Source organism: Clinocottus analis, unplaced genomic scaffold (genome assembly GCF_023055335.1).
Source record: "Clinocottus analis isolate CAN_PGR_092001 unplaced genomic scaffold, fCliAna1.0.p SCAF_3, whole genome shotgun sequence".
NCBI classification, from domain to species: Eukaryota; Metazoa; Chordata; class Actinopteri; order Perciformes; family Cottidae; genus Clinocottus; species Clinocottus analis.
The window spans coordinates 3,313,270-3,339,865 of NW_027176042.1; the positions used below are offsets into that span (position 1 = coordinate 3,313,270).

The 26,596-nt window shown below is 42.5% G+C and overlaps 1 protein-coding gene across 1 annotated transcript in view; it reads right to left on the reverse strand.

Moving 5' to 3' along the window:
- Positions 1–418: 418 nt before the first annotated feature.
- The window catches only part of cntn2 (contactin 2), a 54,119-nt gene continuing 27,941 nt past the window's right edge, over positions 419–26,596 (reverse strand). Inside the window, exons 3-23 of the mRNA XM_068593443.1 lie at positions 25,007–25,148; positions 24,536–24,711; positions 24,250–24,345; positions 23,750–23,962; positions 22,857–22,959; positions 22,469–22,650; positions 21,229–21,365; positions 20,294–20,423; positions 19,715–19,865; positions 16,936–17,063; positions 15,218–15,393; positions 14,023–14,143; positions 12,035–12,193; positions 11,594–11,743; positions 10,893–10,963; positions 9,865–10,099; positions 8,247–8,362; positions 7,019–7,205; positions 6,601–6,713; positions 5,359–5,527; positions 419–4,325 (exon numbers count right to left, since the gene is read on the reverse strand). Of these exons, the coding sequence (XP_068449544.1) occupies positions 4,216–4,325; positions 5,359–5,527; positions 6,601–6,713; positions 7,019–7,205; positions 8,247–8,362; positions 9,865–10,099; positions 10,893–10,963; positions 11,594–11,743; positions 12,035–12,193; positions 14,023–14,143; positions 15,218–15,393; positions 16,936–17,063; positions 19,715–19,865; positions 20,294–20,423; positions 21,229–21,365; positions 22,469–22,650; positions 22,857–22,959; positions 23,750–23,962; positions 24,250–24,345; positions 24,536–24,711; positions 25,007–25,148 (3,065 nt within the window). The 3' untranslated portion in view covers positions 419–4,215. The remainder of the gene's footprint in view (positions 4,326–5,358; positions 5,528–6,600; positions 6,714–7,018; positions 7,206–8,246; positions 8,363–9,864; positions 10,100–10,892; positions 10,964–11,593; positions 11,744–12,034; positions 12,194–14,022; positions 14,144–15,217; positions 15,394–16,935; positions 17,064–19,714; positions 19,866–20,293; positions 20,424–21,228; positions 21,366–22,468; positions 22,651–22,856; positions 22,960–23,749; positions 23,963–24,249; positions 24,346–24,535; positions 24,712–25,006; positions 25,149–26,596) is intronic.

Here is a 26,596-nt window from a genome sequence, read left to right on the forward strand (position 1 = left end):
AGGTTGGATTGGTAAGGGTTAAGGATGAGTAGTGAGATTGGTTAGGGTAAGAATATCAGAACCAATCAGAGGTACAGTAGGGCGGGTCATAACGTCATCGTAGCTGGATTTGAAATATCGGATCCGGGATGACCGGTCTGGGAGTTGTCTGTTTACATTTTAGAAATGTAACATTTTCAAAGTGTGTTTTCACTTCTTGAAATTGAATTGCAGCATTTTGTTTGCCAGAAAATATATTTTACTTCATTTTACTTAAGTCAATCTTCTTGTTTTACTTCTGGTTGCAAAAAAACAAAAAAATTCCGAACTCTAGGTTTTAAAACGACAGTGCACAAACCAATGGTTTTACATTGACACGACTGTGAATGTAACAAACACACACGTTCCTCAAATACAATCCCAAAGTGTTTATTTTAAATCATATTTACAAGTAGCACCCCTCCCCAAACCCCTCCCTCACATGTTCATTCAATCACAATTATGAAAAGGCCCAAGGGCTACATTATCTAGTGCATTCAGCCAAGCCATATGAAACACAGACTCGCTGTTACCACCTTAAGTGAGTGATGAGACCAGTCAGTCCGCCAGAAGACTCGGCGGCTGGGCACAGAGACACGGTGAAATGACTTCATGGCTTTTCAATGAATACTAAAGTCATTGAGAAAACACTTCTTACAGAGTAAAACACAAAAAAAAAACAGGACATTATTCAACAATTCTGATAGCTTCTCCATCTTCTGGGTAGTGCAGAGATGAAGCAGGTGTGAGGCGATTCTGAGTGATGCTGATATAAATCCAGGTCTAGAACAATTTAGTTTTCAAACGCTCGGGCCAATAATTTGGCACTGTAGCCGAATCTGTTTAAGACCAGAGTGTTGAAATGACTGTTGCCCAGAGGTGGACCAAGCTGAGATGGGTCAACCCCAAATATAAGTACACGTATATTGGTCTCACCTAAATTTAAACTTCAGTTCAAGATCATGAAACTAATATTAATAATGACAGCTAATGGTCTACAACCTGTTGTTCTAGTTGTAGGTATTTTGACATTTTGCGTGACAATATTCATGGAAAACATATTTCCTAATTTGCCTAATATATTGTTTTTTCTTTTACCAAAACTATTGTAAATAAATTATATGGTAAGAGAAAAAGTTTCATGCATGTGATGAAAATTTACATTTTCCTGATAAAATAGAAAACATCAATCAAGTAGTCATTCTTAGTCATCATGAAGGCATAACATGTAAAACTAAAGTAACACAAAAAAGGTTTTGGTTGTCCAGACCATTGAAATATTAAAGCTGGTGAGTGCCTTTGGATCAGCTATTTAGAGTTTCCTTCCAATTTAAGTCATAAGCTTGCTAAACAAATATTTTACATCTTCTCGAGTGAGTGAAAGAAAAAACAATACACACAGAGCAGAACACTAAACTAGTGAATCTATCTTCAGGATAAATCCTGGGCGTTCAATTGTGAATCACCAACTCCTGATGCTTTAGCTGTGGAGCAGTTGACCTGAAACTCGTGCTGGCCTTTTCCAGAGCTTCCCACCTCTTCTTTTTCCTCATTGGATAGAGTTTGAACAAACTACATGCCCTGAGGAAAATAATGAGTAGTGGCTGAAAGCTAGTCAGAGGACCTCGAGTCAAATCTTTAAAGGCGCGTTCACACCAGCTGTGACGGATCTCATTGAACCAAAACCAAGAGCATTCGTCCCGTTGGCGCGGTTCGTTTGTGTTGGTGTGAACGCCGGATGGGAACACTGCTACGGACCACCAACTGCTCTATGATCCCTCATGAAGGGTTGGTCTCGAAACGTTGTCAATGTAACTCTAGAGCGGTTCAATTCTGGGGAAATGTGCACGCTAACTAGCTTAGATAGCAAGCAACTGAGGCTAAAAAAGGCTAAAAGGTAAGAACTTTGCATCATCCGCAGTGTCGGAAAGCACATCGCTCGTTTTGAGGCAGCTGTTGAGTCATACGCATCAATACAACTATATGACCAATAACTCTTTCTGGATGGTTTAAGTTTTGCCTTTGTAAACCAAACCAAATCAGTGAGAGAATTGGTCTGCTTCTGCAACCGGACCTCCGGGTGTGAACCTGCCCTAAAATGTCCGATGACTGTTTCAAGTTGAAACAGTCATTCTGTACATTTTTAAGATTTGAGATGGCTAAGATAATTGAAACTAAAACATGGTTATTATAGAACATTAAGTGATAACTGAATTGAAGGTAAGCCATAACCATGTATTTCAGTTGTTACTGACTCCAAAGCATCAGTTGCTCTTTAACTTTTTGAATATCACACAGCAAACAGGCCTGAAGCAAATCCACCAACATACTGAGGCACAACAGAAGAGAAAAATTGTAAGCACTCAATGTCAATCTTTGAAATGCTGACCAGACCTGACCTGGACAGGATAACTATGCGAGAATGAGTGACAGGCTGAATGTGCATATTGGAGGACACATCCTTCCTGTAAACTGTAGTAAACTAGACATGTTACATAAGAGCTGATAGATGCTGACAGGATTACAATGATAATGATATATGACACTGTTAACTATTCTCTGATAACTTTGGCGACCAACTCTTTCACCTTCAGCAGTGGTTCATTCATTTAATATTACCCTACCAACATAAAAGCAGCTGCAATAAACCCAATTAACACTGAACGGAAGCGTTTGTACATCGTTGTTGGAATTTTTCAAACAATGCAGGCACAACAAAATGTAAGCGAAGAATTAAATACTCCCTTCATCCATCCAGTTTGACAACGCCCAAAATGAGACATAAAAAATATAAAATGTAAACATTCATTTGGACCGGTGACGTTTTCCTGTAGCTTGCCATAATTACAGCGGAGACAAAAACACAAACGAGCATAAAGACATTAGCAGGAGCTGAAAATCAATGATAAAAAGTTCTTCAGTGTTCCATCGAGTGACTGATTCTGTGTTCACTGTGAGCAACAAGACGTAGAGTTCAACAATGGGATGCTGCTTGTCAGGCGAGTTGTGAAAAACAAGGCAATGTTGTATCCTGACACAAATCCTGACGTGGAAAATGATGAGGTTCGTGTGAACGGGTACATGATGAGTTGCATTATGAAATTCCATGTCTTTCACAGTATGAGTACGAGTGACTTTACAATTGACCCCTTGTTAAGCACCGCTATCTGAGCCACCGTGGAGCCCACACTGTCACTAACTGCACTTCCTGAGGAAGGATTCATTAATGTTTGTTAAAACCTAAAGTGATTTTTGGAGAGAATCTGTTTTGAAGGATGTATCCAAGAGCCTACAGATCACAGTGTAAAAGTGAATCAAGACAGAAGACAACGAATGACATGAAGGACCAACAGTGTTCCTGTAAAGACAAGGTGTCTTTACTCACTGCTACCATCATTAAAAAGCTAAAGCAGCATGTGTATTTATTCACTATACCTTCAGTAGCTGGCATAGCATAAAAGTGCTAATGCTAGTTAATGATGCGCAAATGTAATCTGCTTATTTTAGCTCCGTGGGTTTTATAAACATACCATTGCTGATAATCTGTGGAGCAGAGACAGACACATGTCAGAGCTGGCTAAAGCTATGCTATTATGTACTGATTTTGAGGGGCGGGACTTAGCGAAGGGTCAATTATGACAGAATTGACCAAGCAGGTGAAAATGCAGGAGTAGCTGCAGACCTTTACAGCTGTTTAAAACACCCACAACCGGTCAGAAAACAGACACTTGTCAGTCAAGTTGCTCTCAGCGAGGACAGAACAGACAAACAGACCGTATGTACATAAGTTATACACGTCATTGATTCTATGAATAATTTACACCTGAAGTCTGTGTAGTGACAGCTACAGTTTGGAGGTCGCGCGTATGAGACGCGTCAGCCACACATGTGATGGTCCCGGTAAGGCATGGTTTTTACTGACACTGGTACATAAATACACAACAGACAGGGATTCCCTGCTCCCCCAACCCTTTCAATCCATCCAGACTTTAAAAAAAAAACCTCTTTATTTTTATTGTTTAAAAAATGAATACTGAAAATCCCTCTTTCCTCACCCACCCGTCCAATCCCTGCAGTGCTACAACCTTCCCCGACCATCTGAACCCACACCAACCCCAAACACAGGCTGAGACACAGGACAGCTTTAGTTTCAAGCCACTCAAAGCAAAAAAAAAAGTCCACAGATGAGGGCTGAGATCACAGGCCGGCCAACGAAACAAGAGGGAGGAGAAGCAAGCCGGTGAGGAGGTGGAGAGTTTGACTGGACAGTGTGGAGGAGGCCTCGTTCTGCACCATCATACCGGTTCCTGTGTGAGAGACAGTTTGTAACAAGTCACTTTAACAAGATGTAGAGTTGCTAAACGTAATGCAACATAAGTACAACATGTAAAGTAAGTAAGAACCCTCTTTTGGTCCTCTTGACCTTTCCTTTATAGCCAAAGCACCTTGAATGTCTGACTATAATAAATTCTCACTGTCCCATGTTTGTTTTAGATACTGCTGACATATTTATGACCAAAATAACAGATATCCTAATGTTCCTATCTCTAAGATAACACAGCCTTAGAAGTTCCTTTCTCTTGGAGCACCGCCGATAACCTGAAATAGGTTAGATAGGTCTTATTAGATGTCGTTACATTAGTCATGACCACAACAAGTTATTGTTCTCCTCATGTACTGTGGGACCGTAACACATTCTAATTCTAATCCCTGCTGTATTTCTAGGTATTTGTGTAACACTATGATTTGGTTATTGCAATGAACATTCAAACAATCACAGCACACTAATATCGGAAGAACATGCACAAGAAATGTCCTCCACATGATGCCGTCACGTCAGCGATTAAATAATAAATGGAATGCACTTGTATAGCGCTTTTCTAGACTTCTGACTGCTCAAAATACTTCAACACAAATATCATCTGGAAAAGAGAAAGAGGAAGAAAGTTCTCAAGGCTCAGAAGGAGGAGCAGGAGGCCCAGCAAAAGAGGAGCGACCTGAAGATAGAGCTCATGGAAAGAGATGACACCCCAATGTGAGGGGCTACCAGGCATGCTGCCACCTGCCCATCAGGACGAGCTAACATTCATGCAACATCCATACACAGCATGCAGGAGTCATTTGGGGTTAAGGGTCTTGTTTAAGGACACATCAACATGGACTAGCGGAGCCTGTTTGATCATAGGATTGTGGGTACAGACCCAGTTATTCCTGTCAGTGTTTCTGTGAATCCTCCAAGATCACTTCATTTGATCGTCAATGCCTGTTCGACGCTGCTTATTACTCCAAAACATCCCCTCCCTCAGGGAAAGGGACGGTGGGTGCTTCTCAGTCGCTCACCTGAGTCCCGGGACACAATGATCTCGTGCGCTGGCCCGTCCCCGCCTTCTCCCCAGGACCGGATCTCCAGCACCACGTAGCCGCTGTCTTTTGGCAGCGGCAGGCTCATGGACGTCTTGGCCTTGTCCAGCAGCTTCAGGGAGGTCTGGCCCTCGTGTTTGTACAGAACCTGAGAGCACAGCAGGTCCCAGAGTTTAGTTCAGACCTCAACGTGACGACACAAAGGGCATTTTTACACTTTTCATCAGTTCAGCATTCACAATGTTGCTGACAGTGGTTTTTGGAGATTATAAGATGTCATTACGTTATGGAGTCGTAATAACACTCATCTCTGTTATCACCTACAATGTGAAAGCCAAATTAACAATATTGTTGTTCTCATTGACGTGTTTTTCCTTTTATGTTATCAGATACAAAGGAATGAAACCTGACGGTGGCCCATAACTACTGTGTAGACCAGCAGGCATTAACAAGCTGCTGGGCAGCAGATAAAATCATACTTTTATGATCACGATATTGTAACATTGTTTTTTTTGTGACTCGTGCACTGCAACTATCAGAGTTTGAGTTAGAATCAAAGGACCATTGTTACAGCTGTTATCTTTGGATTACGCGTTCTCCTTCATATACAAGCTGATACATGATCTTTGATTTTATTACACTGACTCTTTATTGCTTCTCATATCTCACATGTGCAGCAGATTACACACATTGTGATGGGACAAAACGCTGGACCTTCATGATCATCACATGAGCTTCACAGCTACATGTGTGTGTACATTGTTAGTAATGTAACACTGGGCTGCATGGAGCTGTCTATAGATCTTCATACTGTTTTGATTGGATCTGATCTGACGGTTGTTTTGAGCATTGCAGGTGAACGTAGACACTTCCATCGGCAGCCAATCAATCGGTGGCTTTGTATTGTTTAGTCTGGGACCATGCTGGATGTGAGGAGAATGCAGCTTTAAGACACTTCAGCATTGGCTTCCCATTCCAGACTCAGAGGTTTCCCCTTGATCGCGACAATTTACTTTACTATTTCCTGTGTAAAATAGTTACATGTAATGTAATGAGTGGTTTTAAAGAGTTCATTTTGGTCACTGGAGTCCGAGCAGAGTGTACGGTGGCATTGCCTGAAGTCAACACTTTAGTAAACTAAAGAGAATGATGTCTTTTATGTGCCACACTGCATGCAGACAAACACACACATGCACACACTTTTAGTGAGACAGCACTCACTTTGTAGCCCAGTACTGCAGACTCATTGTGCATGGCCTTCACGTGATCCCACCTCACCGTCACAGATGAGCCGTCGGCCTTCCATGACACGTTGCCCGGACGACGATTGGGGGCTGTTGTGGAAACACACACACATGTTGAAAATTTGATAGGAACAGAAAGACAGTTTGTGCTACCGAGCCGCTTGATGGAGATTGAAACCACCCTCACTCAACTGACAGCAGCCAGATATGAGCACTTCCTGTTGCATCCTTGTGATGTGCGCTTGCATTGTTGCTGGAGGCTGATTTCAAACTACAAGCAAATCATTTTCATAATGCTAAATATATATTTTTTTCTGTGAATCTGTCCCTCATTGTGAGCTTTGTAGTTTGCACACACGTGACTGTGCATGGACGTGTGAGTGCTGCAGCCGTACGTGGTTTCCTGGTGGTGACGGTGGTGCGCGGCGAGGACGGCCCCGTGCCGGCGCTGTTGTACGCCAGAACGGCGACGTGGTACCGAGTGCTGGGTCTCAGTCCGGACACTCTGGCTGTCGCCTCCAGTCCCGCTGTCCGCACTCGGTCTGCTGCCGCTTCGCGCTCGTGCTGCCGCCAGTACCGGATCTGAGGAAGCACGTTGATACACATTACCTGAGACACTTCTTTTCAAGTTTAAAAGTGAGGCTGTCTGCTGTCACAGCAGCGGATGCACTAAACATGTCATGTGCCATTTGCATCCAGAGTTTAATGTGTCTGATGAAGTCATCCAACTTCAACAACTAGAGAAAAAATTAAACTGATCATCTCAACTTGACATGCTGACATCAGCCGTTCCCAACACTATTAGGTGATACGTTGCTTATAAACCCTAAAACAATCAAAGTTCATAGAGTGAGTTTGAACTATCTTAGCTTGTGGGGCTGAGACCAGCTCATAAAATGATAAGAACTTCATCAGCAGGTCAGAGGGCTGCGTATCAATGAACTGGTTCTATCCCAGTACAGCCGCGTGCAGGAGAGCAAAGCTAAGCTTGTTTTTTATTTTGCCACCTCAAAGAAAAGAACAGTAGTTGTAGATTAAGAAATAAACTCTGACCAAAAACAGACACAAGGAACAAGGAACCACGATTCACGACCGTCAAGGAAAAGTATGACGTGGAGAACAGTTTAACAGTTTATCTTTCTCATTTACTACTCTCAGGACATAGTGACAGTCTGAGCAAATATGATCAAATCTAATTCAACTTACCTTTTAGACTTAGTATGTGGTTTGATTTAAAGGACTAGATGGACTTTGTGTTTCCCCTCCAACAAAAACAGTAAAAATCAGACAGCGATCCAGCTGAAGGTCCGGACGCATTCAAGTAGCAAACATGTCCCTGATTATCAAGTATGGCAACCTTCTCTTGTATTCTTACAATAACATGAGATTGAATGTATTTTCTTACCCTGTTGTGTGGTTTAGGAAGATGCTGTTGAGGAAGGGCATGCCAATTGAGCTTGACTTTTTTTTTAAGAAACGTAAATGCATGTTCTACATTTCTCAAACCGATCTGTTCATGAGTTCATCAGGTCATTTTAAACATTTTTTTCCCCCTCTCTCGCAGTCGGGTGCAGTCTGCTGCGTTGGACGAACATCCACATGTGTGTCCATGCAGCTCATTACCTCATATCCTCTGAGGATGCCGTTGGCGCTGAGCTGCTGGACGGGCTCCCATGACACCTGGATCTCAAAGGCCGTCAGTGCCGTGGCGTTGATGCTTGACGGTCCCACCGTTGGCTCTGTGAGGAGTCAGCGAGAGGGCAGGAGGTCAGTGTGTGCAGCGCACTGCACGATGTACAAACAGGGAAGCAGTGAATTCACAAGCTGACAGTGGTCTACTTCAGAATGCCCTCTAGTGGTGGCTGGCCATACTGCAGCTGCCTCTGTCGTAAAGCTTTCTTTACGTGTTGCCTGGTTTCCCTCACTGCTAGCCTCCTTCCACTGTCTGCTGATGAGTATTATTTCATGAATGTGTCCCCATCTGTTTCACTCCACTAATAATAGATATCTGAAGTAAAACTTGGTGTTATTTCATTACAAAATCTTCAGAGTCTGTCCAGTAGCTACAGTCGGTAAAACACCTCAGTGATGTGAGAAAAAGGTTGGGCAATATCTCCATGACATCGCTGGGCTGTGCTTATTTCGGGATCTTGTCATTTAGACTTCCTCTTATCCTGCTTTTCTTCAATTAAGATGTGCTTTAAGAGCTCATGGAGGGCCCTGGAACGCTCCTGCCAATCCCCCATGATAGATTACATGAAGCCCGTTTCACAGTGTCCTGTCTCTGTGGAGAACAACAAGCTTGTAGAAAGTCTCCTTCAGTTATATTATTATTATCATCATCATAGTAACCATGATGCAGCGAGGAGCCAGATCAGGATCATGTGGTCTGATCATAATATAACAGCTATAATAAATATGGCACAGACCTACTCTTTCTAATTCATTATGAAGTCATCCATAGGACACACTGTACGCGACACCTTACAAGCCTCCAGATGTTTTGGAGTCATGTCATAAGAGCTTTAGCGGATCCTACTGAAGATGTCTATCTTGTCTCTGTCTCGTGAAATAGTTCTGCTATTAGTCTGCAGTCGATGCTACTGAGAGTTATAAACTGGATTTATGGTAAATAAAATCCAGCATTACACTTGTTGTACGTCATCATCTCTCTGAACGAGCGACTGAACCCAGTGAACCCTGAATGGCCGGGCATTCCTTCACCTCCTGGGCACTGCCGAGGTGCCCTTGAGCGAGACAAGAAGAACAATGCAATCGTGATCTGCTTCGTAAAGAGTCCTGTTTACAGGTCTCCTCTAAACGTCATTATCATGATATTGTCTGTTGTCCTCCTGTTTGAATTACACGTGTTCTTGGTTCAATTAGTTAGAGTAGTAATAATGCAAAAATATTTGAATGTATTTTATATTATTGATTTATTTCAAAAGTAGGCATGAAAGTGGATTTACAAAAGTTAGGTTGACCTTTCAGGTTGCCACAAAAATAGTTTATTTAGTGAATTCAGTTTGATTTTGCAGAGACTCACTGTTCTTTCCTGCCATCCTGTACTTGCCATAAATAACTTTACCTTTTGTTGTAAAATCAGCTAAAAAAAAAACCAAATATTCATTATAATAATGACACTGAATGTAACTGTTATCATGAGCCTGAGCATAAGAACAGCCTTGTAACACCAGCTTTACTGGAGGTGGAGCAGCAGGAACCTGCTGGTCAGACTCACCCTCCTCTGCAGAGTAGACTCCGGCGATCTGGCTGAACGGACCTTCTCCTCGGCGGTTGTAGGCTTTGATCTTCACCTCGAAGGGGCTGTACGGCGTCAGGCTGTCGTTGTAGTAAACATATCGGGACGACTCCACGTGAGGGATACGCGCCACCATCCAAGATTGCGTGTCCTTCTTCCTGAATTCCAGGACGTAGCCAAAGCCATCACCATTCTGGTACTCTCTTGCCATGGGCTGCAGGTTTCAGGAGAGAATTAAGATGTGGCCCTCTACACAGACAAATGGGTCACTTCCCAATGTTCCAACAGACATCTGACACAACTTGTGTGTGTGTGTGTGAGTGTGTGTGTGTGTGTGAACTCTTTGGGCTTTCCCACTGCGACATCAGCAAGCAAATGACGTCTCTAAGGATATGTTCTCCACATACTGGCCGTTAGGAGGATACTTCCTACTGTAATGCACCAGCAAGAAGCCTCATTATGTGAAACAGTTTATTTGAGTAGATTTGCTTTAGCAAATCAAGAATATCTTCCAAAGGAAGACTTTTTAGTCCAGAATCCTCTCTTAGTATTCCTTTCCTTCCACCGCAGCTCAACAAGAAAACGTTGACTGGATTAACCCGAGAATATCCACTAGATTAGACTCATTTAGACTGCAGAAGCTTTATCATGTTATTTATGTTACTATGGATTTTGTCTGCCATCATTCACATTTCCATTCTTCAGGAAAAGTTCCATTAATGGCCCGAATATAACAGGAAGATGTAGAATTATTACAGCAGCCAAAGACGTTTAAACCCTCATACCGTATATACATGTGTGTGAATGTGGTTTTAACATAGATTTAGACACATGTGAAGCTGTCCTTTAAGTCCTTAACACTGCAGGTATCATATAATGATCAAATAATCATATGTGTAGCATTTGAACAATTCCTCTTGAATTACAGCTTTCTAACATTATGAAGGGAAATGTGTACATTATCCTATGTACACTCACACACTAACTACTCTCAGTCATCCACTCACCGTCCAGGTCACAATGAGTTCGTTGCGGTCTCCTCCTCCGCCTCCAAGACCACTGGGGGCCACAGTGGGAGCTGAGGGCCACATATACAGGCACAGGATGATATACAGGTACATGATATAATACACACAAGTGTGGATCAGTGGAGAGTAGTGCTTGGTTGTACACCTCAGGATTTTTGTAACTTGGTGCACCTGCCGCACAATCACGTGAAAAGCACGAGTTGCACGATTATACTGAGAAGGCCAAATCACTTTTAAATGCTTTAGAATCAATTACAATCTCTTCTTGTCATTGTGGAGGTTGGTTTATGTTTTTTTTGCAGGATACACCTACAGTCTATGTTCATATTTAGAGGATACATTCATTGTCTTTTGGATTCTTTACAGTTCATTTTGTTTGTTCACCCTCTGGCGTTTCCAAGAATATTGCAGCTCACAGCAGCCTACGTTCATGCTCGGAGCTTGCACGCCGTCTGCTCGGTGCCAAGCGTGAGTATAAACTAATAGCTAATAGCTACTTTAGCCTATGGCCACCGGCTCCTTTAGCCCTGGGCAAAAAGCTCCTTTAACCCGAGGCTAGCGGCTCCTTTAGCCCGGGGCCAACAGCTCCTTTAGCCCGGGGCCAACAGCTCCTTTAGCCCCGGGCTAAGTGCAGTCTGAAGAGCTTGAAGGACAACTGGATGCGACCGGTGGCCCCTCACCTGCTTGCTGTGTGCGGATGGTGTGAGAGGGCATGCTGGGCTCCCCGCTGCCCAGGATGTTGCTGGCGATGACCTGGAACTCATAATCCATCCAGGACATCAGTCCCATCACACGAGCCGACTCCGCATTCCCCTCGATGTTTACCGGGTCTGGTGCACAGTTATTCACACAGAAAGATATGTGAAGCATCAATATTCAATAATCACTCTCAATGTATGTCATTTTTTCTGGATCGTGACCACATTTCGAACACAATGACAAAATGCGGAGGAATAAATTCCCACAGCTTTTAAGTTCTTCTACTCTGACGTAGTTGTCACATTTAAAACGCTTCAATCGAGGGTCGCTTTCATACTGTAAAAAATATATATTTTAAAGAGATCACCAGATTGTTACACTCAAACACACACACACGCACACACACGCGCACACACACGCACCTGTCCTCATCTTCTTCCACTCTGATGAGAGCGTTGATCGGCCCATGATGATGTATTTGCCGATGGGACTGTGGTTATCGTAGCCACGACTCCACCGGAGCTCCACCGATGCGTCGGCCACGTTCTTCACTAGTAAACCTCCAGGGGGTCCTGGGGGTCCTGGACACAAAATGTTTTTATTGGTTCAATGAGTAAACTAAAGGATTCATATCTCAAAACTGGAGTAGCAGGAGATTGATCAGTACCTCATGAGTTAGATGTACACATGAGTTACAGTTCAACAAATATATATGTATACTGTAGCTCAACACACACACACACACACACACACACACACACACACACACACACACACACACACATACACACACACACACACACACACACACACACACACACACACACACACACACACACACACACATATATATATATAATGTTACTGATACTAGTGTGTTGTAACAAACCAGTATCAATTCATTTCGTGGAACTGTTTTGAACAATTTGATGAAAATGTAATTTTATTTCATTCATGACCGGTCACTGCCATTTTTTTAATAAAAATTGTATAATTCAGAAGCAGGGTTCGCCCTCAATGACACCTCACTGTGTTTTCTTTCTGCTGATGTCATCAGACAGACTTCCACACAGCGCTTTCCCTGATCTTTGTATTATTGTATTATTATTTATCTCTGATTTGCAGGACTGCATGACTGGATTTCATGTTCATTTATTTGCTGCGTTGCGTTGTATTCTGAGGAGAATTATTGTACGCGAGTCATAACAGGAGAACTCAATTTTACACTTTTTGACACACCTACAAATCTTTCTATGTCAGGTTGTTTTTTGAAAGCGAGTCAAGAGGCGGCGACTGTGGCTCAGTGGTCAGCATGCCCGCCTTTCATTCAGAGGATCAGTGGTTTGATCCTCGGCTCCGCTAGTCCGTGTCGTTGTGTCTTTGAGCAAGACACTTAACCCCTAATTGTTCGCTGTTGCTGTGTCTACAGTGTATAGAGCAAAAATGTAAGTCGCTTGGGATACAAGCATCACCTAAATGTAGTAGAGCTATAATGAGTGGAAAGGAGTCTATCAGTCTGACCATTATTTCACATGAGTGCAGTAGTTTAGCCATCCCTAGTGAAGGCGTTGAGTGGCGATAAAGAAAGCCACAGCCGTGCTGGTGTTTCATGTTCATCAACATGACAGCCTACATCCAGATTTATTCCAAAACCAGTATCGGAAATGACTCCAATCCAGCTTAAATTACTGGATTGGCGAGTATGTAAGTCGATCTGCGATCACGCCCTTATATCATTTATCAGCTCCTTTATGCTACACAGGAACAACAACAACACTGCAAATTAGTACGACACAGCTGTTGTTAAACATCCTGTTTGTTCGATGATGATGCCACTTTGTGAAGAACACATCTGTGTGGAAATCAGCGGGAGGAGAGCTAGTTCACTGCTAACTTCTACTGTTAGCACAGTGCTGTTTGGATCAATAACAGAGCTAATGGCTAACGTTAACGGAGGTTCCATTGAGTTCCATTATCATGTGTTCAAGCTCAATTCAGTAAAAATAAGTATTGGGTGAAGGTACTTTGTAAAATGTAGATTTTGACGAGAAACTTGAATGAATTCAGTTAGTTGATGAAGATATTTTCACAACAATATAAAAGAAAGAGGGAACAATGAGCTGTTTAATGTTTTAACTGGTATCTGCCCATGCGCGGGTTCAGGTATCAGAAGCGGGAAGGAATAACAGGTGTCGGTACCTACACAAGACCAAGCATGGTTGACTCGAAAGAGAAGACTAAAACCAGAAACGACACAAACTGGACACATTTTTACCCATGGAACTTTTTTCCCAAAAGCTATAATACAAACACGATCATTATCGTACATCTGGCAACACCATTTCTTTGCCTCAAAGGTTTTCCTTTTCCCTCTCGTGGTAAATGCAGAGGTCTTGAGGACCTGTCTTACCTCGGACCACGAGCTTGGCTGAAGCTGAAGCGCTGTCCACCACAGTCTGAGCCGTGCACGTGTACATCCCTGCTTGACTCAGCTTAGCGCTCAAGGTCAACAGGTCACCAATGTTTTCCTTCTGAAAGAGCAGAGACAGAACGAATGAGCTCAACATTGTGGTCGTCAGGAGTGTAGCAGACAGAAAACACAGTGAAGAAGATCTGCATGCTGCAGAGGAACTGACCACAGCCAGCTGAGGTGAAGATTACAGGAGCTCATTTTCAGCTAGACCCACCACTAGCTAACGGCAGCATCTTATCACATCAACACTCATTAAATATGGAGACATAAAGGGCAGGGACATGAAATGGATAGTTAATCTCATTTGGGAGTTTGTTTCTGCTCGGCCCTGTGCTCAGGCACCGTGAAATGTTCAACTTACTTCCTGAAATTAAGTAATTACGGCTGGAGAATATCCAGCACACAGCGGCGTGCTCAATTTAGTCTCACTGTTCAAGACTTGAATTACCGACAACAGGTTTTTTTTTTGTTCACAGTCACTTTTGACCACCAAATCATAATCTGTTCATTTTAAAAACCAATTGGACAAACATGGAGAAATGTCCTTTCCGACATTTCCGGCCCAGGGGTGAACACACTGCACAGCATTTCATATGGACTTTAAAGGGGAAATGTAAAGCAGATCATCCTCAGTCTTAAACAAATCCCCAGTATTGGACGTATTGTATGAAAGCATGATATATATTCTCCATTAAAACCAGTGAGTCACACTGTTGCAAAGGTTGACATATTCCTTCATTATCATGAACATACACACTGTGGTGTATTTTGACTACATGGACCAGACTTGCCAGAAACAATCCAAATGTGGACTCATCCACTGCTGAAAATACAGAGTGTAGGGAAGTGAGAACGCACAGGCAGATGGTCAAACACCAAATAGTCAAATATCAAATCTCTTTGTATGGATGAACTTATTCAAATCAAAGAAAAATATTTCCAAAATAGGGAAAACTGTAAATTCTTTCAGAGCAACAAAGCTTGAGGTTGTTTGATGTTTTGAAGCTTAAATGGAACTAATGAGAGTCCATCTCAGCGTTATAGCTGCCAACAAGTCCCCTCTTTCCACCCAATAGATTTACAAACAGCAAGGAGGAACCCCCGTGCAGGAGGATTGCCTCGCAGGACTCACCCCCTCCACCCGGTGGTACGGCCCGGCAGAGTCCTCCAGGTCCAGCAGGACCCCGTTGAGAGCCCAGGTGAAGGTCAGGTCCATGGTGGGGTCGTGGGAGGCGTGGCACTGCAGCGTCACGTTCTCTCCTTGGTTGATGTCGGCGTTGGAAGGAGCCAGCGTGATCTTAGTGGCATCTGCATACAAATGAATGTTAGTTTAGATTCACAGTGGCAGTGGTGTGAGCGCTCAAGGCTCTGTGAGAACCACGCAAGGAATTCAAAGGAAAGAAGAAAAGATGTTTTTTCACAGCAGGCATTTTGTCTCGTCCTGCACAGGGCTGCTGTCTAATAGACTTTCTTTCTTCGTGAGTGAAATGACCTGGAAGTATATAAGTGGCAGCCACGATAAGAGCTGGTGGAATCCTCTAAATGCTCAGAAAAGGTGCTTCTTCTTTTATCTCTTTTCGCACAGATACACTGGACCATCCTCTATCAAAAGAAAGGAGATAATAATGTCCCACAATTCCTTGCGACAGCAACAATTAAAACACATATACCGGGCTCCTTTTCAGGTTCATTGTCTTTTGTCTTTCTAGTAGAACAAGTGTCAATGGTTTAATGTTAATAGGCTTTCTTTTTCTCATACAGTCTGAACAAACCTGTTTAAACACGTGCCAGTGGACTTTCCTGTTAGCTCAAGTCAACAACATACATCGCAACTGGAAATAAACTGGGGCACATTTTGAAAGCGCCCGTTTAAAACTGAAATAGTCTCCCTATTATATAGTCGTGACATCACGGTTGTTCAGAAATCCTACGACGCTCGGTTAAAGAAACAGTTTATGAGCTATGGGTCTGTCTCTGGGAATTGAGCATTTCTATACTTTTACTGTATTTTTCTAGCACATTCCTTATAAAGAAAAGCGACGCACCATCCGGCCGTCAATAACAACTAGCGTCACTGTTTATTTCTAAATGGATTTAATAAAGACGTATTTCTAAAGAGGTGTGATCGCTGATGAATTGTACAACACTGCTGTACTCATTTTCTATGTTTTCTAATTAAAGTGGCTTTTAAAAACAAAAACCATCTGCCGCAGCCTGAGTGCAGTGGGATTCTGTGAGCACAGCGGTTGTCTTTTCAGAGGCTTCATGGGTTCTCCTTCACATCAGAGTCTCTTTGACTGCAGCCTGTGGATGGTGCATTCAGGCTCACTGTCATGGCCTCCTGATGGAACTGAGGCATCGTTAGCAAAAATGTGTTTCACCTGCTGTTTCCCGTAATGTCAAGGCAAAATATCTGCTGAGAAAATGGTCCATTAGATAGGAAATACCTGACTGGTGACTTGTTTAGGTGTGAAAGATAGCAAAGAGCATCAAGTAGTCTGACATTTAAATGGGACTCCAGAGTGTGAGGGGATGACACACGATCAACAGCCAATGAGTGAACGTTTACAGTTGTTGATTTGTGATGTATATATGAAAAACTCTGAAAAATGAAAAAACGTTCCATATACCTTTGTTTTTTAAAATAATTTTGTCCACGCTATGAACTGGGCAGAATATTTTATCATTTAAATATTCATTTCAATCCCTTGACGTTATTTTATTCCTACTTTGGGCTCATACGTGTGCCGCCTCAGATTCAGCAAACGCTACATTGTTTCAAAAGGCCATAAACATATCTTTAATATTTCCATTCTGTGTGTGTGTGTGTGTGTGTGTGTGTGTGTGTACCTCTGACAGACAGGTGTCCGGTGCTGTTGGCTTTGCCCAGGTAGTTCTCAGCAAAGCAGGTGTATTTCCCTTCGTCTGCCCTGCTGATGTTGTGGATCCACAGGATGCCGTCTGGAGTCACAGTGACTCTGAGGAGACAGAAGCATACGGAGGGTAAAGACTGCCCGCAGCTATCTTCAGTACCTCAGTACCAACTCAAGGCAAAAATACTGGGAACAATGTAATGTAATCTGAGACAACATGACAAACTATTTCTTCGAATATAATCACAAAACATTTTGGCATTACAAAGATTAGTATTAGTCCAGGCGTTCGTGTTATTGCGTCCAGCAGGAGAGCTTTCACTCTATGTGGTGTAGCAGGGACAAAGAAATAAGTTAGTGTAGTGAATCACAATGTCAAGGTTACGCCATCCGTCTGCATTGCTGAATGTTAATAATAATCCCAGCTGGTCTGCTTCTTCCACAAACCCACTGCTCTCACCTTCAGACTGCTGCTGCACAAGTCACCAGCTTAGCTTAAAGGAAAATTCAGTTTTGTTATTTTAACAACATAGATCTTAGTTTTAATGCTATTTTCTTAATACTAGTCATTTTATTATCCAAACAAATTGATTCAATCAATTTGAAGCCACTCGTCACAGCTTTATGTGTGATCAGGACAAATCCACTGTTTAGTTATTATAATAAAAAAAGAAAAGAAACATAGAAGTTGTTGCCTAAAAGTGTTGTTGTAAATGTTCTATTAGAGCTTGACCTTTGACCTGCAGTACTGCAGTACTCTTTGTGAGTACAATCACAGCAATATTAGTATTTACATGTGTGTAATTGATGTCTGGCTTCATAAGTACAGTATGTTACCAGTCTGCAACCTCCGGGTCAGAAAAGTGAAGCCAATGCTGAAGTGCCTTTAGGCTACACTCCCTCTACTGTTTGTATAGAAGCCTATGAGAAAATAACTCTACTTCTTCCTCTATTTACTACCTCAGTAAACATTGAAAACATGACTTTATGGTCTCAATCAATAGTTTCAAGTCTTCTTCAATGCAGCATTGAACAAGACAAAACAAGACCAAAAAGATCGATGGCAGGGACGAGAGGAGAGGAGTTAATATGAGGTGCACAAAGGAGTGAGAAAACTTTAGAATGCCAGACTTTAACTCTCTAGCGTGTATTTAACGCCCACATTCAGGTCGTTTCAGACTTCTCACAATGTGTGTGACAGAATCTGATGAAATCAATGGTTATTAAACCGCAGACACAAACCGAACGCACTCGACTGTGGAAAGTCGCTTTTGATCTCACCTCCAACTACGGTGTTTTTCTGCATCTTTCTACAGCTGACATGAGTTACAGGTTAATTTGTTTAATGAGCCGCGTCTGTCAGACGCCCTGCAGACGATGACATCACTGCAGCTTCTGCTGTTTATCGCCTGAGTCTGGAGTTAAGAGAGGAACGGCTGTTATTTTCATAGTTTGCCTGGAGCAGAGTGAGACTGTGGCAGTGAACTTGATATGAAGAGAGAAGCGTCTCGTGCTACAGAGGGCCAATCCCGACGTTCCCGCTAAGCCATCAAACCCTGAACCTTCTGGGATTTACTGTCGACTTACTACAAATGAGAGACCGTGAGGGCTTGAAAAGGTGTCAATACGAATGGGACAGCACTTTGCTGCAACATATCACGTTACCAATTATTCATAATGTACAGTTATTCAATCAGAAACATTCTCATCATTACCACTGGTACATTCAACTACTTGTGGGTGATAATGAACACATTCTGGGTCCCTCTGACCTGGAGAGCCATCTGCATTAAAACAAGTGCTACAGACTGTAGGAACAGACATATTTGATTTGGGAGTAGATTACATAACTGGTGGAGTACAATCCACAGATTTAGAGTAGAGAACGTTAATTGGGAACGTTTCGGGTTAACTTCTCGAGGTGTAGATTGAAGAAGCAACACGCCTCCACCTGACAAATAAAGGGAAGTCGAGTACAAGCAGGTATCAGAGCCATGCTACTGCTGCTGGATAGATTCTCAGTGGTCACACAATAAATGGAAAAATACCCAAAAATATATAAAGAGCCAATTAATAAAATCAATGAAACGCAAGCTTGGGATGACAAAAATAAATATGCTAGCTGCTCGTGTACGTTCCATAGTAACTGCCTCAGTATGTGCAGGCAGCTCGGCAGGGTCTATTATATTGTGAACTTTATAATTTATTAATGCAAAATAACCTAATTTGAACGTGTCTCTAATTTCACATATATTAACTGTATATCACAAATGAGGGATGTCAGGCGCTATTGACTAAAACAACTCTATAAGGAAACACTTATAGAGTACTACGACCCAAGTTGTTCTTTGTAACTATTGAGCAAGACTAAAAGTAAAGAATAACGACTGATGGGTTGTGTTACATAAACACATAAAACAATGAGGTACAGGCCTCCTACAGTAGATGATAGACTGTACAGCGGCATGCATCTAACCATCCATACTTTGCTGTATTGAATGCATACCTAGCTACCCTGTTAATTTCATGCTGTGTTACACTGAGCCTCATAATGTCTCTATTTCATGTATATCTTTTTATTAGTGCAATATTAATATGTTTTGCAATACAAGAAGTAACTGAACTCTGAAATCAGAGTCCAAGTCTTCCTCAGGCGACTAACCCCAGGAAGGACATGAGGGAAATACATATGAGCATTGGGTTTTAAAACGAGTAGCGTGCTGTGTATGAACATCAGTATGTTGCCTCGGTATTACCTGCTGCTGTTGGTGAGCAGCTCCGTCCCACGGCTCCAGAACAGACTGGGCTTCGGAGCAGCCCGAGGGCGACACTCGATCATCACCTGCCCTCCTCTGGCCGCTGGGATCAGCCTCCTTACCGGATTCGACCTGAAGTCTGGGGCCTGAACTGGCAGGCGGCAGCAGAGCAGCGCAGAGTAGAAAACAAGCAGGTTGTTGGATGCGATGCAGAAGGGCAGAGCACGGGAGATGGAGGAAGAGTGGAAGACAGAAAGCTATTAACATGAGACTAGAGCCTGGTACAGTATTACATCTCATTAAAATTGTATTTGCATAAATAAAAGGAAAATTTGCAAGCAACCAACAGAAACCTGGTCTAAAGTAAGTGTTGCAGGATGTTCCTGCCATTTAAGAAGCAATGCTTTTGAAAGGGAATCAGAGATGACACGAATTAATCTTACTGATATAGCCCTTAATGGTGAATTAAGTATACTTTGATACTTTCGTTGAGAAATGTAATTTGAATAAATACATTACAACATATCTAATGTCATTATAAACGAGGGGAGCTGAAGAGAGTCCTCCTCAGATGTGTACCTTGGACCCTGAGCTCAGCAGTGGAGTAGACGGTGCCATGTTTGTTCTCAGCGACACACTGGTACATCCCAGAATCCTCCAGGGCCAGATTGTTGATCTTAAGACGAGCCCCGTTTACCTCCACCCGGTCCTGGGGGGCAGAAGAAGAAAGAGAAAAGAAAGTGAGGGATGGGAGATGTAAGCTGTGAAGCAAAGCATACAGACTACATGACATTTTCTCTGTGTAGTTCTTTTATGTCTCTTCATGGTTGTGTTGTGTTGGTCTTTTGCAGTAGTTGTAGTTTTGTATGTATCTGTGGGTGCTATGCCCATTTTTTCTAGTCGTTTTGCATCACTATGTAGTTGTTTGTTCACTTTGAAGTCTTTTTGCTTTGTGTAGATAACGTGCCTGAATGTTTCACAACCCTCATTAATATAATAATTTCAAAAATTATACACAAACTAAACCTCTATAAATCAAATCCATTTCAGTGTCAGCAATATAACTCATGTTACTGGCAAGTAAATAATTCATTTATAAGTAATCTTTTACGACATTTACACTCATAATTGTTTAGTATGATGTAAGACAATTTTACAACTTTGAGCTGTTTATCACCAGCGTGTACACAATCTATTCCTTGTACTTTAATGAAAAATTGATTTCCTGTTCCTGTGATTTCCATCTTTTCCTCTGAATTTCATGTACTCTCTAAATAAAAGGAAATGAACTTTATCTGGGTGAAAGTATTCCTGTTACTGTGAATTTTTATCAATTTGGTGACTGACCATTGACCATGACTGCTCGAGGTTTGTTAGTAGGTAGATCCTTGAATGATGTGAGGGTCACGGGACAAAGGATGTCATATGTGTACAGGAGTACTGTAACATCTTTGTGTGTAGAGGTATTGTATGCATACATATAGAGCAGGGAGACAGCACGCTGCATGTGTTACCTGTGTGCCGAGTGGCAGTCCGTTGCGTAGCCAGCGTATGGAGGGGCGGGGTTTACCGGCAGCGATGCAACTCCAGAGAAGATCTGAGCTAATCTCCACCTCTGAGTCGCTCATCACCTGCAACCACTCGGGCTGAGCTGGAGGTTTGGAGAAGATAGATAATGGTAATTTAACATAGATATAAAACAGAGACAGTAAATTGCATAAAATACTTTAAGTATGTGCTAAGAGGTGCATTAAAAGACCCCTTCAGATGTGAAATGTGTGACATTGGTGTTCAGTTAAAGTGAAGGTTCTAACACTGATGTTCAATATGGCTTCATTCAGACATTTACCGACAGGGCACAGGTGAAAAGTTGGTTGGAATGGCGAGAAAGAGAAGTGTTCTGTTCTCACGAGCTGCTTCACTGATGGATTTTAAAACATATTTGCCCTTGAAGCCTTGAGTGTGAAGGACAAACAGTGAACACCGCCACTACATTCTCACATCAGTTTAACTATTGAAATATCTGATTGTCAATTCTGCTGCATGCTTTATAAAATCTCCAGAGCATAAGGACGTTCAGTTGGCTGCTCACATCCTGAATCTTAAGAGTTATTCATCAACATAAGCTGGATATTCATTTATTTATCCAGGTAGTCGGCTCCAATGGACACTGGAAATACATTTATAGACATTTGGTCGGATCAATATTGTGAGAGGCTTTTTCAACCTGGTTGCACTGCAAGGGAAAAATGTGTTAAATAGACTGATCTAGAATGAAATGATAAGTGTTTCATAGTTAATTTAACCCATTGAGATTGAGGTCATGCCCGTGAATTGTATGATAAGTTTAAAACCTCAAAAATAATCATGTCCATATATTGTATGAGTGTATTGAGGTCATGTACATATATCGAATGATAAGTCTATAATGTAAGATGATTGAGGTCACGTATATTGTACAATAAGTCGATAACCTTATATGATTGAGATGATGTTATAGGAACAGGTCTAGCTGATTGTTTGTCCTTGACCCATTCAACTTAGATGTGTGCTGTGTTAAAAGTAACATGGACATCTTTTCATGTTACTTTATGAGTCACAGTTGCTGCCGGGACTCTCAAAGTAGAAGTGACCAGGATTTGTATTCACACATAAGGCCAACCTGTTAAATTAGCCTGAAATTGTCATCTGAACATCACTAAGTGTCCTGATACAGTATGTGCTTTGCTGCTATTCACAGCATGTCTTCTGTACCTTGCACGTTGATGCGTCCCTGGTATGTGTCACTGCCCTCTGAGTTGTAGGCTTCACATTCGTAAACACCCTCGTCATCGAAGGAGAGTTCTGGCAGGATGAGAGTAGGGGTCTCGGCACTGGAGCCCACCTTGGACGGCATCAAACCGTCCACCTTCCTCCATCGCAGTTTTGGGACTGGACTATGAGACAAAACATAGAAAGAGACCCAGGTGAAATAAAGGAACAGTTTCAGAATGAAACAGGACACAGACCAGATGGGGATGAAGTATTGAAGGCGTGTTAGAGGAAGACATACAAGTAAGAAGTACAAACAAGTCTCAGTCACACATTTCAATGCAAAGTACATTGCAGACATGTTGCATTGACTTCAGGGTGGAAGACTTACTTTCCATAAGCAAAGCACTCTAACTGGGTGGTGTGTCCTGCTAAGTCGTAGGTCTCTGCGGGAAAGCGCACTTTGATGTTTGGAGCTGATTTCCTGGGATTGGCTGAAGGAAAAATACAATTGTAATTCACATGAAATCCCTTTCATAGTGTATTTCAATGTCACACACATGCATATGCACACACAAAACTATGGAGACATTTTCGTTGTTAATTATGTTGCCTTTTGTTTTTCTCTGAAGTAACATACTGGTACATTTACTGGCAAGATAATTATTATATTCATGATCCCTTGTGGAGGAGTACTACCATTAATATTGAAGCTTTAAATAGTAATGGTAGTGTAACTGGTCATGTTTTACACCAAGAACAATTGTAAAAAGAAAATGTTAGCCAATAAAACAAGTGAACACACCAGGTTCTCCAGATGATGAACACCGTCCATTTTGAGCACCAATAAGCCCAGTAAAGTTCAAACAATAGCTTTTAGGATTGTCCCATCCAGCCTGTTTATATTGTGTGATGGGATAAACATTGTTTTTGTAGGGTCTGATAAAAGGGCTACACAAACTGTTAACAATAGATATTGCAGCTCCAATGTCTCTGTGGACAATAGCGGTTGTGTTTCTGAGCACCAGAGTGCCTTTAGACCTATTTTACTGCAGCAGGGTCTCACAATCTGTCAAACCTTGGGTTAAAAAGCTCTAGGTTTCAAAACAACAGCTCCAAACGAGCTTGTTGTGAATACATCTTAAGACGGAGTACCGCTTATAACTATAACGCCGTGTGAGATCTTCTCAGCTATCCCTCCGTCCTCCATGAAAAAAAAAAAGTGTATTCATCAGTTACACACTTTCTGCATCACGCGGCTGCTAATAGATCAGTCCTGCATACCTTCTGGCAGCACAGTCAGCTGGTTGGCCTTGCTGAAGGTGCTCTTAGTGCTGATGTCCATGTTGATGGTGGTGAAGCAGAAGTAGTTCCCGGTGTCGTTTGGCTCTGCTTTGGCCACGTATAAGTTGCCGGTGACTTGCGACACAAACCAGCGGCCGTCGTCCTTCTTGATGAAGTTGGGGAATTCGTTGATCAACCAGCGGTAGGACAGAGCTGCAGAGGAGACACGTTCATTAGCAATGCAGTCGGACCCATACCGGGTTGTAATCATTGCTGTCCTACTAATTGTTGGATTTCAATATGGAAATGCTCAGCAGAGTCATCTGTACCCAGAACAGGTAAAACATAAGTCTGCTGATTTAAAACACTGTAGATTATGGACCCTTATCCCACCTGACAGCCGATTCTCTTATTTGTAAAGGTGTCTAATTGTTTCTCTTATCTTCCGGGTGGTTAAAAATGCTAAATAACTGTCATGAACCCTGAAGCAGAGTGGATACCTGGGTAATGGATAGGCGGCTGGCAGGCCAAGAAAGCTCCAATGCCTTCATATGCTGTCTGAGGACTCCTGCTGTCCGGAGGGAAGTCATGAAGGTCTGGAGAAACAAAAGAGTACTGTGACATACAGATGGTAAACGCAGCCAGCAATAGTACACACAGTTGATAGAAACCAAAGCACAGTACTGTAAAATAAATCCTCTCTCACACCTTCTATATCTGCTACAAGGACCAACTCAGGCACCTTATACAGGTCAAAAGGTTAAAAGGTTAAAAGGCCTCACTCACAGCCAAATTTGAGGTTCGCTGCCCGGCTGATGATGGTGCCACAGCGGTTGATGGCCAGACATTGATAGGAGCCTGTGTCTCGAATGGACTCTGGGCTGCTGATCACCAGGTTGCCAGCCACCAGGGTGTAGCGCAGGTCCAAACCCAGCGGGACCTCAGTGCCGTTCACAAGCCATCTGCAAAGAGACAAAGATGGAGGGAACAGGAGAGAGTAGACATGACAGGGCATTACAGGGGTGAAGAGGCTGGAAAGAGTTCATGATGATGGAGGTGAAGCCAGTGTCCTCATGTGTGGGAGATGGCAGCACATAGTCATAGCTGCAGGACAGTAGAAGAGTGGCTGCGCTACTGATGTTATCAATAAAAAATCTAGTGGAGCCCAAGTCCTCCGAGGAATAAAGGGGTCCCTTAAAGTGAGCACAGCCAGCGTGTGTGTGTGTGTGTGTGTCCGTGTTTGTATGTGTTACCCACCTGTAGGATGCAGCGGGACTAGCTCTGGCCTGACAGCTGAGGGTCACCTTGCCTTCACTCAGGCCTTCTGGGTAGATTAAACTGTTCGGCTGTTCTTCAAACAGTGGCCCGCTGTCATGACCCGACACACACACGTCTCCACCTGGAAACATGTTCAACAACACTTTGGTCACACACCAAACCCTATGCCTAAGACGTCCCAATGAGGAGGACCACCTTGTGTAAGGATTAACTTTACCGCTGCATATATTAATATGTTTTGCATATACAGTATATAATATATATATACATATATATAACATATACATATGCATATATATAATTGCAAGAAAGATGAATGTTCTTTGTATAAGAATCCATTGAATAACTTAGAATTAAAGAAGAGCAAATACAAATATGTACAACATTCAGCTTGAGGGATAGTTGAGCAAATGAAACGTGATTTAGAGTCAAATGCTTTAGGGCGGGGCTAAAGTGATTGACAGGTGTGCTACCTCAGTGATGTTCGGTCTGAGAGTTGTCGTCTATAAATGTCTTCTTTGGTGTAATTAGCTGCATGTGGCGCCACATGCTTTACAGCGGTGATCAGCTGGAGTCGCAGTACCGAGGTCCCGCCCACACACCTGCCCAAGCCAATTGCGAGCCGAGCACAGCTACAGCTCGTTAACGTGAGCCACCGAGCTGCTACATTAGCACCACAGGGGCTGTTTGGCACAACGGTGAACCAAAACATCTCTACAAATCCATGTATGACCACACAGACTGGAGAGGGTGGGGTATATGACGTGTACTGCAGTCGGCCTTCCGGGGGCGATGGAGAGATCATTTGGCTTCACTGTTGAAGAACTGTCATGTCGTCCATCTTTTACAGGAGTACTGTTAAAACAATCGCCCAATGTGCAAAGCGACAGACCATCATCACTCTGTACAGCTTTATGACCCCAATAGGGAATAAGACTATATTATGCAGTCTGGCTTGAAATGTGGGTCTAATGGAAGACATGCTTCTTCATGAGTGTAGTCAGACTGCGCTATCTTTTTTAAGACCGATGCAAAGAGCATTATTGTCTGCAGCAGTAAAGCTGCCCACAGACATTGTGGGGAGACTACAGCTTAATCATTACACAATACTGCCGCTCAGCATTAACACTGTGCCAGCTGCAAGTTGCAAAAAATGTATAATACATAACACAGAATGTAAGATGTCCTTGTTTGAAAAGAGGATTGTGAGACATAAATGAGATATTTTCATTGTTGGAAAAAGTGAAGGCTGGAATATTCTGGACATCCATGGACTCTGCTTGTGCTAATACATCACTTCAGCTCTATATCATAGTAGCTGGTCTCATTTTTGTGCATCGAGTACAAGTAAGATAACCCACGAAACATTTGTGAATTCAATGACTTTCATTACAACTTGTGATATTCTCAGGAAATATAAGCTGGAAAAAGAAGAGAGCCAAGTCACATTTAGTGTGGTGACATGATGATACATTTCAGAGGCTTAACGGGGCATCTTAGAAATACTGCTGGGACCGTCCAAGGCCGAGTAACAAGGGATTTCTAACCTGAGTTGTATTTCTGTTGAAG